The sequence below is a fragment of the Macaca mulatta genome, chromosome 1, assembly GCF_049350105.2.
Source record: "Macaca mulatta isolate MMU2019108-1 chromosome 1, T2T-MMU8v2.0, whole genome shotgun sequence".
Classification (NCBI taxonomy): domain Eukaryota; kingdom Metazoa; phylum Chordata; class Mammalia; order Primates; family Cercopithecidae; genus Macaca; species Macaca mulatta.
Window position 1 is genome coordinate 233311436 of NC_133406.1, and position 15019 is coordinate 233326454.

At 54.9% G+C, this 15019-nt stretch overlaps 1 protein-coding gene across 10 annotated transcripts in view; it reads right to left on the reverse strand.

The window, feature by feature from the left end:
* Positions 1 to 15019, reverse strand: part of CAMTA1 (calmodulin binding transcription activator 1) — a 973269-nt gene that overhangs the window by 287616 nt on the left and 670634 nt on the right. For 9 of the 10 annotated variants that reach the window (XM_028840340.2, XM_077976312.1, XM_028840326.2 and 6 more), the window contains one exon: positions 7667 to 7738. The exons of the other annotated variant lie outside the window; for it this stretch is intronic. In XM_028840340.2, the coding sequence (XP_028696173.2) occupies positions 7667 to 7738 (72 nt within the window). The remainder of the gene's footprint in view (positions 1 to 7666; positions 7739 to 15019) is intronic. 10 annotated transcript variants of the gene reach the window in all.

Genomic DNA, 15019 nt, shown 5'->3' on the forward strand with positions numbered 1-15019 from the left:
GAGCACGTGTAGGGGGACATCACCCATGGCCAGGGCTGTGGTCTCCTGAGCCACGCACGGTGGTGAGCATGTGTAGGGGGACCTCAGCATCAGCCACGTCCCCACTCTTGGTGACTGAGGGTAACACATGGTGCTTATAAGACCAAAGACATCAGGACTGGGCTGTGGGATGGTGCACAGATGGTCTGGCAGGCCTGGGGCCTGCCTGCTGACCCCAGGTGTGGAGGCCTGGACACCTCAGGAAGCAACTTGCTTCCTTTCCTTGAAGCACATGGGTCCAAATATCCTCTTTGGGGCAGAGTGTCAGCCTGACAACAATGCCTCCTGTTGCTCTCATCTCCCCCCAGCCAAGCCTCATTTGGTGGGAGCCGTGGAGCCTTGCCCCACCGACGCGTGACGGTGGAAGCCCCAGGTACAGAGCCAGTTCCATCAGGCTTTATTTCCCAGCCACTTCTATTTCACCCTGATGAAACATAAAAATGGTTACTGAGCAAAAAGCTCAGGTATTTTTTATGAAGCTATAATATTCTCCATTTTAAGAAAGATTTTTTAAAAAGAAGAAAGAAAAAGAAAGAAAGAAACGATGTACTCTTAAGCTAGTTTGTGCATCCCAGAGATGGCCTGCTGGAGAAGAGCCCAGCTCACCCGAGTGGAGAGGTCCCCACCACCAGCAGGAGGCCACGGGCTGAGGGGCGAGCGCGGCCATGCTCTTCCGGGTGTCCCACTTGGCCTGCTCACCGAGCTCACCACCAGGGCAGTCCTTCCTGAGGGCTGCAGGGCATGGTCCTGTGGGGAGGTGCGGAGGGGCTACACTTTTGGGGAGACACTTGGGTTGCTAAAATGCTGTTCATTCTCCAAATAGATATCAAGTCTGTTGGGTGGCTGAGGGACATTTATTGCAATGACAGCACCACCATGGCGTAGCCTCGGCTCCCTTCTCTGTCCGGGCTGCAGAAGATGGTGGTATGAAGGGTGGAGAGGTTGCCTGTGCCAGTAGGGCTCCTGCCCGGCTCATGCTTTGGGAGGGGCTGGCTGGGCCTAGCTCAAGCCCACTGGGAGAGAGAAAGCGGAGGTGGGATGCTAGGGATGGGGTGGGGATGTCACAGATGCTTTCTCCAGGATTCAGGATGTCAGCTTACAGGTCTGCCTGGTGCTAGCAGCACCAAGCTGTCATCTGTGGGATGCGTGCCCTGTGCCAGGAACTGGGTGACATTTTAAATGCATGGCATCAATGCAGACTTCACTCCCTCAACAGCCTCTGTAGTCCGTGCTACTGCTGGCTCCATTTTATGGATGAGCAAACTGAGACTCAGAGAAATTAGATAGACTGCCCAGAATCACACAGCTAATAGCTGCTGCTTTGCTGTTGGCTCCATTTTATGGACGAGCTAACTGAGACTCAGAGAAATTAGACAAACTGCCCACTGTCACACAGCTAATAAGTGCTTCTTTGGGTGATCCTAACCTCACTATTTGATGGGTCTAAACCCTACCCCACACAGAAGGCTGATGGCGCCCATCCACTCACCCAGTGTTCAGGGGGTGGACCCGGAAGGGCAGCCTCCTGTGTGGTTGCAGCGGGCAGGAGCTGGTGTTCAGGGACCCTGCAGGATGCCTAGACCTGACACAGCAGCACGCTTTGGTGCTCCGAGAAGAGACATGCTCTGAGGACCCTTTTTGGGGAACCAGAGGCAGTCAACTCAGAGGGCCCATTGCATTCCACAGCCAGGTTCTGGTGTCAGTGGCGATAAATATACACTAATGCCCCAGTGTGGAGTTGGGCTCATCTCAGACCCACCATGAGATGCCACAGTCCCTGGAGCCGGGCCAGGAGGGCTCACAGCCTGCTCTCTTCTCTGCTGGCTGGGGGTGCCTGGGACTCGGTTGCCCTCAGGGACCTGCAGGGCCTGTCCCTCTAAAAGGATTCTTCAGCAGTGAGGGGCCCCACGGCCCCTCTTGAGGGCTGCAGCAGGAAGGGAGGACTCCCTGGGGGCACGCCTGGGCTGAGGCCTACAGGGCCTGTGTCTGGGGCAGAGGCTGAAATGGCTGTTGGCTGCAAAGTCTCCAGAACAAGGAGCAGAAGTAGCTTCTCTGGGGCCTGAATATGGAACTCCAGAGGCTGTAGCAGCCTGGAGAGGCCACTTGCCCTCCTCCTCCTCCTTGGGAGAGCCCCAAGCCTAGGCTCTAGGACTGCTGGTCCCTCTGCCATGGAGCTGCCCAGCCCCAGCTGTTCCTCCTATGGGCCAAAGGGCTGAGGATGTCAATGGGACCTGCTCTGGCTGGAGAGATCCATGTTCTGGCTGACTCTGCAGGGCTCCCATGGAGGGCAGATGGCCTGGGGCAGGAGTGGAAACGGGGTGTCTCCCCCAGGGCCTCTCGCTGCAGTCTTGCCCTCCTCCCCTCTCTGGGAACCACCCTAGGAAACCCTGCTTTCAGCCGGAGGGTGGACAAGAAGCTGACCACGCTGGGGACAGAATACCCACTGATCTGGGGATCTGGGGCTTCAGCTCTCCCCTGTGAACCTGGTTTCGGAGTCCCAAGCCTTGTGGGGAAGCCTGGATCCCACCTGGAGGCAGCCCCATCGAGAAGGAATCTTATTCCTCTCCTGGGGGGTGGTGAGTTCCAGGTAAAGGCACTTTCGCTCCTGGACATGGGGGCCCTTTGGGGCCAGGACAGCCTGGAGCGAACCCCATGGTGAACTGGCACTGTCCCCGTCCCAAGTCCCCACTCAGCAGCACCAGCCACAGAGGCTGCCATGGGTGGGCTCTGTTCTGGCCACAATGCCTGTGGTGCTTAGTCTCATGGCGCCTGCTCTAGGGGGTGATGGCACCCCTGTGCCCTGCACCCACTACTTCTAGGGGGACCCAGGGCTGGCAGAGGCTCATGCGGGGGCAGCAAGCAGAGAGCGTCCAGGCTGAGGGCCTAGCAGCTGTCCCACTTTTTGGCTACTTCCGTGATCTGTGACAAGGTGCCCAATCTCTCTGATTCTCAGATGCCTCATCTATAAACGGGGTGACGGAGGTGCCCCCACGGGAGGCAGCGGAGGGCAGCGATGATTGCCCCCTATTGACTGAGCAACTGTGGAGCTTCTCGGAGCCTGTTTCCTCCGAGGTGGAGTGCGGTGTGCGGTGGAGGCTCACTGCCAGCCAGGAGCCAGGACCAGGGGCGGCCGGCGGCATGGTCACTGCTACTGGTGCTCAGCGAGGTCCAGGCAGAGCTGGAATCCAGCTCCTCAGACTCCGAATCCAGGGTCCCCCCGAGGAGCTCAACTCCTAGAACTCAGGCCCAAACATCTTCCTGTTCCAGTGATTTGGGAGCCCCGGCCTGCACTGCCACCCTGTCCTGTGGTCTCCAAGGCCCCAGGGTTCCCCGTCTCCCTGAAACCGTGCTCTTGCCCCCACAGGCTTGGTCTGTGCTGCCAGCGTGGGCCAGGAAGGACCCCCCGCTGCCTCCACCCAAGCAAGCTGGGCTTGGCAGCCAAGCAGCCCCGGCCTGGCAATGGCAGCCATGCGGGGACACACCCCCACTTCACTGGAGCTCGGAAAGCAGTCATTAAGCATTTTAGAGGACAAGGGCACAAAGAAAAACACTCATTAGAAGCAGAAATAGTTTCCAAATGAGCCATACAGAATCTGCAGGGAAGTCTGGCCTGGAATGGGGGCCTGGTCCCCTGAGGGGGCAGGCAGAGAATGCAGAGAAGGATGGAAGGTGGAGGACCTGGAGAAAGGGGCACACGGGAAGTCAGGGGGCCCTGAACCTCTGCTGCCTACCCCTCGAAACCATCAGAAAATGCCAAACAGGAGGGACTGCTCTGTCTGGCTCACCCCTTCATGCCACCTCCACCTCACGAGGCTCAGGGCCCAGTGGCTGCAGTGATACCCACATCAGGCAGTAGGGGCAGAGGCCAAGGCATCAGGAGAACGGAGCACTGCCCGCTCCTCCCCTGCCTGCTGGGTGACCTGGGCCTGGCCCTGCTCTCGCTGGGTCTCAGAGACCCTTCTAGAAAATGCACTGGGCGGGCTCAGGGGAGCCTGAAGACCCTGTCAGCTGTGACACACAGAGCCCCCAGCAATGCTGAGGATGTGTGCCACCAGCAGAGGGGAAGAGATGGCCTCCTCCAGGTCATGGCTCTGGCCCTGCCCAGCTGGAGTGGACTGAGCTCAGGTCATCTGGTCCCTCCCCAGCTGTCCTGGTGACCTCACATGGTGCCCGCTGGTCATGCCAATGGTTTTATGCATCTGTGGGCCAAATGGGCTTTAGTGCCCTGCCTGTGAGAGGCTTCCTGCCTGTCTCCTTGCTCATAGCCTAATAGAATATTTGTCAGCAATGAAGAGATGGGGAGGGAGGGAGAACAGGACAAACAGAAAGGCAGAAAGAGACAGAGAGCCTAAAAGACAGACAGACAGACACAGAGAGGTTAGCACCCTTTCCTGAAAGCCCAGCTACTCAGAAGCTTACATGCCACGTCAACTCGGGCCCTCCTCTGTAAGTCTTGGCACCAACCCTGAGCGCCAGGCCCCGAGTCTGCGAGGCCTGCCCATTCCTGCTCCGGGGTGCACAGGTCACCACAGCAGAACATGGTTCTCCCAAATGCTGGCTCCTGCCCTGTGGTGGCTGTGGCTCTGTGCTGGGCACTCAGGGGAGACAGGAACGCATGTGTCTGCCTCGGGGAGTTAACTAGTTGGAGAGGAAAACCCAGGCCAACGTAGACAGACATGCCCACTAAGTGCGAAGTGGCCTTGGGTAACATCAGCTGGAGCATCTCAGAGGGCAGGAGTGAGTTCACGGTGGGCTGGCAGGAGGCAGCCACTGAACTGAGGCTACAAAGGTGGGGCAGTGGGTGCTGTTCCTTGGAGAAAGTCTCCTTTTTCCAGAAGCACCTCTTCCTTCCCTTCCTCCCTCCCTCCTTCCTCCAATGCCCTTACCTTTCTAGAAGGCTCACCCCCTGCAGGGGACTGAGAGAGCATAGTCAGCCCATCACTCCCTTTCCTAGTGCCTCCTGCATTCAGAGGACCAGGCTGGCTCGGGGCTGGCATCTGAGCAGCCTCCTTCCTCAGCTCCCACCATGGGCGCTGTCCTGACACCTTGGACCCCACCTAATCCTTTTTCTTGGTAATTGGTGTCAGAGACAAACTTGAGCCAATTTCCATCTGAGCCAGTATCTCATGGCTTCTTTCCTATTTAACATCAGAGAAATTAAGCCTGGCCACGCCGTCATTATCCTGGTGTTGTAATTAGCACCAGAACAAATTGCCCTGAGCGGCACCGGCTGCCGCATTGGCTCTGGGCTCCGAGCAGGACGTGCGTTGTGCTCATTGCTTTGGCCTTAGCTCCTTAACCTCCTCCTGCCCCGCACAGACCTGGGGAGCAGGAGCCCCCACACCTGTGTTCACTCCCTCTTTGTGATCTGATCACAGAAACAAGTCTGATGCTGGAGGACACGGAGGAGAGGGACGGGGAGGGATGGCTCCCCCGGGCTCAGGCAGAGAAGATGAAGAGGCCCCAGCTCGGCCATGAAGAAGCCTGGTCCTGCCATCCCAGCCTTTGGGGAGACTCCGGCTTCCCCGCCAGCTGGGAGGTAATGAACCAGACACCCATGAATCAGTCCAGGTATATCTCCAGCATACGGAGGCCGGGACACAGGAGCGCCAGTGAGGGAGGGCTCGGGCAGAGAGCAGGATCCCCCTCCTCGCCTGGCCCGAGGAGAGGAGCATGAGCAGCCGAATCTAGGAGGGGCCCGGAATGAGCAGAATGGAGCTTGGGAAGTCAACAGCTCAGACCTCGTGGCTGCCCAATGGTGTCTGATTCCAGGAAAGTAAATTTAGTGGAATTAAAAAGCCACAAGAGCATGATGGAATGAGGGGAGGCAGGCGGAGGCGTGGGCGCAGGAAAAAAGGCCTGGAGGAGCGGGTGGCTGGGCTGCTGGCAGGATGCCAGCTTCCAGGGGCTGCCCCGACAGGAGGGCAATGGCTGAAGAGGTGTTCTGACCAGGGGGCATGAAACCAAAAAAAAGGAGAAGGGCAGAAACCAGACCCACGGGGCTGCAGGCCCAGGAAGGCGTGAACAGGGCTGCAGGCTGCACTGGATAAACGGTGTTTCTTGGGAAGCCAGAGTTTGTCCCTGGGGACTCAGGGACGGGCTATGACTCTGACTCAACCGCCAGAACTCTGGCCTCGGGTGGAACCCCACCCTTCATCGGGTACAGGAGAAGACCCTCTGCCAAGGGGTGGAACACCTTAGGATCAATTCCTAGTAACAAGACCCCGAAAGCCTTATCCCATGACCATGTGACAACTCCCCTTGTCAAGGACACAGGTCTGAGCAGTTAGAAAAGCAGGTGCTAGCACGTCAGCCTCCAAGGGAGGCAGAGCCAGGGAAACTGATGACAGGGTAAGGTATCAGGAAGCAGCCTCTGCAAATCAGCACATCCCTGGACGGTCTCGGGCATCATTGGCTACTGAACTTGCTGAACCACAGACAGCTATTTCTGGGAACTGAGGGAGAACGGAAAGGGTTTGGAGGCTGGGGCTGGGCAGAGCCAATGGATAGAGAGCCTTGTCTAGGCTGAGCCCCGGCCTCCACCTTGAGATGACTCCGGCCCTGTGGGTACCTTCCAGACCAGCTCTCCTGGGACCATCAGCCTCTCTGCACTCCATGGCATGTGTGACTCTTTTCTCCCTGAGCTTGTGTCATAGCGTTGGGCGACTTGTTTCCCCAGCTGCCAGGCCCCTCCGACACCCCCGCCGGGTCAGAGAGATCCTTAAACCATCAAGGCCCAGGGATTTGCTGTCTTGAACAACAGAAAGTAGAACCATGGTGGGAAAGGCCTCAGGCAGCAACTCCTGGGTAGAGGCAACAGTGAGAACTTGGGGTGACAGAGGCAGGCCACGGGGAATGGGTTCTACCAAGAACAGCTGCAAATCAGAGGATGCATTTTGAAAAGGACCTATGTCTAGTCCGACTGCATGGATCCCTCAGACCTTCCCGCCCACACGGCAGGCAAGACAGCTGGCAGACGACCCCCAGAGGGCAAGAGGCCAGGTGGGCCTCTCGCACCTACCCGCCCCTGGCTCAGCAACACTGTGCACAGACACCATGGACAGAGATCTGGGCACCAGGCCACTCTCCCACAGGAATGGCCAGCATACCCAGCCACGACCTGTTCCATCCCTGTCACGGCAGACATCACAAATCGATTACGGAGCTCCTTCCTCCTTTCCCCACAGCTATCCCAATCAATCCAACTGCACCTGGCAACCTCCGGCAGCCTGTTTTCCACACGTGCCATGTAACTAACCCACGAGAGAAAACGAATTTACAGCTTTCAGTCAACAGGCATTTCAGGGTAGGATACTCGGCCTTCTTTCTTGTCCTCATCAAAAGAACACTGAGGCGCCTTGGCAGCTGGAAGCACCTAGGTTTATTTCCCATTGGTGGGTGAGAGCTACCCCTGCCACCAGGCCTTCTCCCCTTCCCGACACCTGACAACACCAGCCCAGCCACCGAGCTGGCCTCAGAGCCACAACAGCCGAAGTCTCCCTAGGCAAGCTCACCAGGGCTCTCAGCCCGAAACCGTGTCGCATGCGGAGCCCCGCGCCCTCAGTGCCCTCCACAGACCCTTCCCGAGCACCGGTGACGGAAGAAGAATCCAGTCCCAGCCACCTACCTGAAGGAGCCAGTAGCACCTCCGGTGGAAGGTGGGGATGATGGAGGAATGGACATAGCAGCCGTACAAGCACTAGGGAGAGAGGAAAAACGAGAATTCAGTTGGAAAGAGGGAAGGAAGGAAGGAACGAAGACGGCGCAACAGAGAAGGAGCAAGAAGGGGCCATAGCCGCCCAGCAGCGGCCCAGGGAGACCGAGGGCACCTCTGTGTCTGGCTCCAGCTCTAAGACTAAGGCTCTGGGACAGCACCTACGAAGCCCTGTGGGGACATGCCAGCCGGCAGACTTGATGGGCAGCTGGGGCCTTACCCTCTGGGGGCCACAGAGGCATCGAGAACCCAGGACAGCCAAGGACCAGGGAAATGTACCTACATATGCATTTTCCTGTAATTTTAGGGGCTTGGATTTACTTGGAGTTCATTCCTAGAGCCTAGGTTAAGACCCTTTGGGGTACAGGGAAGGGCTGATGGTTACAGAATTCATTGAAACATACATGCTGCAGACCTTTCCTGGCCAGGGGGCCCTGGCTGGTACGAGCCCAACGGGGGGACAGGGTGGGGTGGCACTTCCCAGGATGGGCCTCTAGAGCTTGTGGGGCCTCTTGTGCATCCCTGCTTGTTGATTCTGCCTGTTTATTCATATATTTGTTAAGTAATCCTGAATCTTTTGCAGATGGATTTGATTTTGGAAAACAGCCAGGGTCAGGCTGGAGAAGGTGGGTGGAAAGTCAAGGTCAGGAAGGGCAGACTGTGGGTTGGGATAGCTCTCGGGGGCCCATCACCTAGAGCCAGGTGAGCAGAGTTGATGGGTGGGTGAGGTCATCGGGGCTGGCATGTTGGTGAGGAAGGCCGCCCTGCTCTGATTCTCTGGCTCTGCCTGTGTGTGCAGAGCTGGGCACTGGGGGCCAGGCTTGCTGGTGAGGTGGAGAAAGGGGTCTAAGGAGAACCATTGATCAGGTCCCTCTTGCAATCCAGCTGGAGGGTCTGAGTGAGAGGGAGGGGCCCAGCCTTGAGCAGGTCATCAATTTGGAGAGGGAAGTCTCATGGCACCCAGTGATGGGGGCCTCCAAAGCCAGGGGCAAAGTTTTCTTTTTGTGCCTCTGATTCCAGACTGGAATGATCTCCCTTCCATTCAGCTTCCCCTGGTTTCCCACTGCATCTGCTCCAGCAGGGGTGGGGCATAGAGGGAGGAAGGTTCCTCAGAGCCACGCAGGACATCCACTAGGTGGGAAAAGGCCTCCCCCACCTCTCCTTGCTCATTTTAATCTCACTGTTGTCCCCCACACCCTTGAACCAGCTCTCCAGAGAGATGCTACCAGTTCTGCATTTAAAGCTTTCATCAGCTATTATTTACACCCCCAAAAAGACCGAGTGCAATTTGATTGAACTAGGAGTCCGCTGGAGCCCTGCCTGTCTGATTAGCAGAGTTGAAAGAGAAATCATTTTGGACTATGGGATTCTGGCTGCAAGAAAATCAGATTTCAATATGTTAGAACTTTTACAGATCACTGTCAGCTGGGACTTAAGCCCTGTATAAACCAAACAAACAAAGCAGAAATTAATTTAAACGATTCCCTTGCAATTCTTCCCCATGAAATGTATTTATTATTAAGAAAACAATATTCTTTCTTGACTTTTCTGGTTTTCAAGACACAGTGTTTTGTTTTCATTGTTTTGGTTGTTTGATAACTCACTCCTTGCCAAAGGAGACACATGTCTGGACCTTTATTGTAAGTGTTTGGTTGCAATGAACAAGCAACACACCTGTGACATTCATCAGCTCCTTTCCTTTGGAATTTGCATGTTCTCACAGGCAGGTTCATTACTTTGACTCATGCGACGAGCCAAATGGAGGGAGATATCAACGGCTGAGGGATGTTCCTCTCAACCCTTTGAAATAAGAGGTTTCCATCTGCTGTTTCCTCACTCTGTTCCTCTCTAGACTCTGCAATGACTCGCCCTCTTCACCTGTCTTGTTCTCTGTCCGCTACTTTCTCTTGGACTTGAAAAGATGGTGGTTGACTTTCACCATCACTTCCCCTTCGATTGCCTGCCTGTCTGCCTGGACTGGGCTTCCGCATCTCTGAACCCCACACTCAGAGGTGAGCATTTCCCAAACACCAACTGTGTTTCCTCGGTGAACGTACAAAAGAAGAGGAAGGCCCAGGCCCGCTTTACCCCGAAGCCTCCTAACACCTCTCTGCTGACAACCTGGTCTACACACAACTGCCCCAGAACCATCCGACAAGCAAAATGAAGTTAAAAGTAAAGGAACGCTGCCGTTTCTACATCAAGGCTCATGCATTTGAATCAGAGGAACCCTCGGAGCCTCACTCCAGAACCCAGTTACTCAGATACTCCTCTAACCACTGTGGCAATCCCATGCCTCGGTCTCCTTGGATGAGAAGCGTGGTCCCCGGATGGCGGGAGGGATGGGAAGTGCGGCTGGAGGTGGATCCCTGATAGGCAAGGATCATGTCAAACAGTACCAGAGGAGGAAAGAAAAACGCTACACAAAGAGCCCCAGGGACTCAGGAACCCGCGGGCAATGGGACCCCTTCCATGTTGCCTGGCTCAGCACACTGGGCCACCCCCATGGTTAGTTATTTGGTTAATTTTCCCATCTGCCTTCTCAGAATGGGGGCTACTGAGGGCACGGGGCCTCAGGCTTTTTGAATAAAGATATCCCAGTTCTTCCCACTGGCAGCTCCAGGACACAGGACCCAGGAAAGGACTCCTGAGACAGTCAATGTTTAAGTTTTGCCCGTGGCACCCTGAACGCTACGGACTTCTCATACACACTAGAAAACAACTGTGAAAAATGGCTCTCATTGAGGGCTTAAAGGGTTAAGCTTCAGTTGCAAGGAAAGCTGACTTATGTGGAGTCGTGGTTTGCTGTCCAACTGGGGAAAGTATCTCAGAGCAATCCCCTCCTGGTGAGCCGGGGTGGAGCCTTGCCAAGAGGCGGAGCCTGCCTGGGGTGGGAGATGTGTGACCTGGGCTCCGAGAATCCTTGTCCTGCCAGGCGGTACCACGGGTACAATTTAATCCTTTCTCTCAAGTGGCTGTGTGGGCTGAGAGCTTATGCAACAACGGAACCCTCAGGACGCTCTTTGGACTCCCCGTGCGTATGCACCCTCATCAGTGACTGTCACCGGAAGGGGACATCAGAGGAGGTTGCAGAATCTTTAAGGATAAGCAGGGTTTGCTGAGGGAAGCATAGCGGCAGGAAAAACAGCCAGTGAAGGACAGGAGATTCCCCCTCCCCCGCTTCCCTTCACCCCTTGGCCCAAACCACCCACGGTGCAGCCCTGACCCCAGGCTCTTGCTGCCACCACCACCCTCACTTTGCAGTCTTTTCACCAGATTCCAGGCCATATGACAAGGTCATTATCAAGTCAACTGGGGATTAATTGCACAATATTCCATGAGGCCATTCCATGGCGAATCCATTCCCTTTACCCACTAATCAGAAAAGCAATCAAGTTTGTCTGTAGCGATTTGTGTTGTACAAATTCCTGGCGCTTTTTGACCAGGCTCTCAGGGTCCTCTGGGGTTTCCCCAGTTGAGCTTTTTACTGGGGGGAGTCACATTCTGGGGCTCGTGGATAAATCTGCGTGTGAGGTGCACACGCGTGTGGGAGTGTGAGGGAGTGCGTGCCGTGGGTTCCCTTGTTTTTGTGTATACACAAAAAGGGAGAGAAAGGAAGCAACTAGGTATTTATAGGAAACCTGGGAGGACGTCAGCCTTCAGATGAAAGCAACCTTTGACTCAGTTACATTGGGGAATTAAGGCCTGGCAGCTTCCCCTTAACATGGCAGTTGAGCAAGGAAAAATTTTTTCGTAAATATTCAAAATTGCTTTTATGACACTATAGGGCTTGCTTTTTTTTTTTTTTTTTTTGAAATAAAAAAGTAAAGATGAAATTACAGGGGGAACCAACAGCAAACAAGAGCTCCCTTCAGCTCGAAGTAAATGCCTCAAAAAAGAAAGTGGCGTTTATGAAGGGAGCACGGCCACAGAGCCGCCTCAAACACGGTGAGGGGCCCGCACCAAAGAGAGTTCTGAAGGCTGGACAGCGATGGCTTAGTGGCCCAAGAAGGCAGCACCTCGCTTACAGGTTGGGATGTGGTGGGCACCTCCCTTCCCGAACAGCTCTCTATGGCCTCATCTGATGCAGCACATTCCCGCCCAACCCCCGCAACCCCCAGCACCATCTGTTTCTCTCTTCCTACCTCTGTATCTGTCTCTCTCTGTCTCTGTCCCTTTGTCTCTGTCTCTTTTTCTGTCTCTATCTTTCTCTATCTCTGTATCTGTCTCATCCTCTTTCTCTCTCTGTCTCTCCCTGTCTCTTGCTCTCTTTCTCAGTCTCTTTCTCTCTCTCTCCATCTCTGCAGCTGTCTCGTCCTCTCTCTCCCATTTCCCCCATCTCTGTCTCTCCCCGTCTTTCTCTCTCTGTTTCTGTATCTGTCTCTGTCTCTCCTGCTCTCTCTCTCCATCTTTCTCTGTCTCTCCCTGTCTCTGTTTCCCTTGCCTGTTCCTGTCTCTATGTCTGACACACACACACCCTCCATCCCTTTCCTTCCACCTCATGCCCAGACTGGGGGAAGCCGCAGAGGACTCAGCAACCTACCCAAGGCGTCCTGAGCAGAGCGTGCTCAGGGCATAGAGCGCCGGGAAGCTGATAGGGCCTGAAGGTCACAGTGGGCCACAGGGCAGCCCTCCTCATGTCCCTGCTCACGTGAACTACCTGGCCCCAGGAGGCCTTACGTGCCCACCTACAGGCTCTGCTGCACACGGTGCCGCTTGCCAGGACAGCCCCCCAGCGCTGCCTCTGCAGACCCCACTCAGCCCGAGTCCAGCTCAGGACCCCTCCAGGAGCCCCTGACCCAGTGGCCTAGCAGCAGACCCTGGGAACACCCATCAGAGCGAGGCAGTGGGTATATGGGTGGAGGGAGGATGTGGACTCTGCCTCGGGTCATTTCACTTTTCACCTCTGCATCCTTGCCTCACCCATCCTGGGGGCTGGGGGACTTCCTGCTAAGAGCCAGATAGCAGATGTGTCCGACTTTGAGAGCTGGGTGGCCTCGGGGGTTACTAGGTCCGTGTCAGGGCAGGGGAGGAGCGGCAGGTGGAATGGAGTGGGGATGCATCCCAATCAAACTACCACGGACACAGAAATCTGAATGTAGATGACTTTCAAGGGTCATGAGTATTCTTTTGGCTATTTTTCAACAATTTAAAAACATGTAAAAACTATTCTTACCTCACAGCTGTTCAAAAATAGGTAGTTAGGCCGGACGTGGTGGCTCATGCCTGTAATCCCAGTACTTTGGGAGGCCAATCACCTGAGGTCAGGAGTTCAAGACCAGCCTGGCCAACATGGCAAAACCCCATCTTTACTAAAAATACAAAAATTAGCCGGCACGGTGGCATGTGCCTGTAGTCTCAGCTACTCAGGAGGCTGAGGCAGAAGAATTGCTTGAACCTGGGAGATGGAGGTTGCAGTGAGTCAAGATTATGCCACTGCACTCCAGCCTGGGCAACAGAGTGAGACTCCATCTCAAAAAATAAAAAATAAAAATACCAGTTACTTGGGAGGCTGAGGCAGGAGAATTGCTTGAACCCAGGAGGCGGAGGTTGTGGTGAGCCGAGATCACACCATTGCACTCCAGCCTGGGCAACAAGAGTGAAACTCTGTCTCAAAAATTAAAATAAAATAAAATAAAATAAAATAAAATAAATAAAAATAGGTAGTGGGCCGGATTTGGCCTATGGAGCATTGCTTGCTGACCTCTGACCTGTCAGGTTGGGACAAGTGTGGATTATATCGTCCTTTAAAAAATTCCCAATTTTAAATCACTGCTAGTGACGTTCGCATAGCAGGCGCTCAATGTGTGTGATTTCCTGTGCGCCCTTCAGCAGGGCAGGGAAGGGGAGCGTGGCCCAGGCATACGGGAGATCATGGACTGCATATGTTACAGACACAAGGTAAGCTGGAAAATGTCTTTCCAATTGCACTTCGTTTGGGATGTTTGTTTTCTGGTCCTGAGTATGAGCATGCATGGCCCTTTTCCCCTGGAGGAGCAAAATGACCCTAGAACTTCTAGTTGGCCTGCCATGAAGACCTTTTCTGGGGTAGCCCCCTTTTTGCTGTTTTCTTGGGTCCACCTCCCACAAGGAGGCAGGGAAGCCCCAGAGGCCAGGGGCTTGCTGTCGACCTCCCATTCTGGGAAAGTGTGAGGCCAGCATCTAATTTCACGGGTTGCTGGAAAAGACATCCTTGGCGTTGCTCAACAGGTGTCGTTAAAGCTGGGCTATCTTACTTGGCAGCCACTAGTCGCTGCGGCTGTTCGAATTCAAATTTAAATGAAGTAAAATTAAATCGAATCAAAGCCTCAGTTCCTCAGTTGCAGAAGCCATATTTCAAGCGCTCAACAGCCACATGTGGCCGAGGGCTACCACACTGGACAGCACAGAACGTTCCACGATGGCAGAAAGTTCTACCGATGCTCCCACGCTAGAGGACATGGGTTAGGATCCAGTTCAGAGATGTTTGGCAGAGATACTTGGAGCTTGGGACCCCAGGGCCATGATCTGGGGGAGTCAGGGCTTCAAGGGATGAGGACTTGGGAAGTCAGCATGCTTGAAGGTTGGCACCTGCTGTTCTACCTGGGCAGGCCTGAATCAGCCAGTGAAGATTCCCCAGAGCCCTCTGTGCCTGTGATGGAAAAGCTCGTTCCTCAGCTCCCCTCCCCTCTCTTCCCTAAAACCTTCTCTAATGCAAGGATAATACCCGAGGGGGCCGCAGACAAGGGTGTTTACGAGCAAATCTCCATCTATAATCCTCTTTTATGACGGTCCCTCTGCTACCTCCTCTGCAAACAGCCCTGCCCCAGTCCTAGCAGCCAGGCCACCGGGAGGGGTCAGAGAGCACCGTTAGGCTGGCTGTGGTGGCCTCCACACCCCCACAGCCCCTGTGGCTGGCCCCGGAGGCTCCACTGGGCCCATCTCTCTGCCGCTGGGGAAGTGGCTGTCTACACAAAGGCAATCAGAGCGAACATAGATTTTTTTGGTGCTTGGTTTATCTCTCTTGCTTGTATCTGATGCACCCATGACAAAGATGAATAGTTTTTAAAATGTGTCTGGGGTATAAAGCTGATGGAAGAAAAACAGCTCATAGAAGGGAAGGGAAAATCCACCTAGAAGATGAGGGTTTAATGCTATCCTCAAGCAATGAGGGGACAGGAGCAGGTGAGAGGCAGAACCAGGACCTGGGGGGAGAGGGAGGGCAGTCACAGCCTCCAGAGCGGGGCATCCTGGGCCGGCCGGGCCGTAGCTCAGGCATCCAAGGAA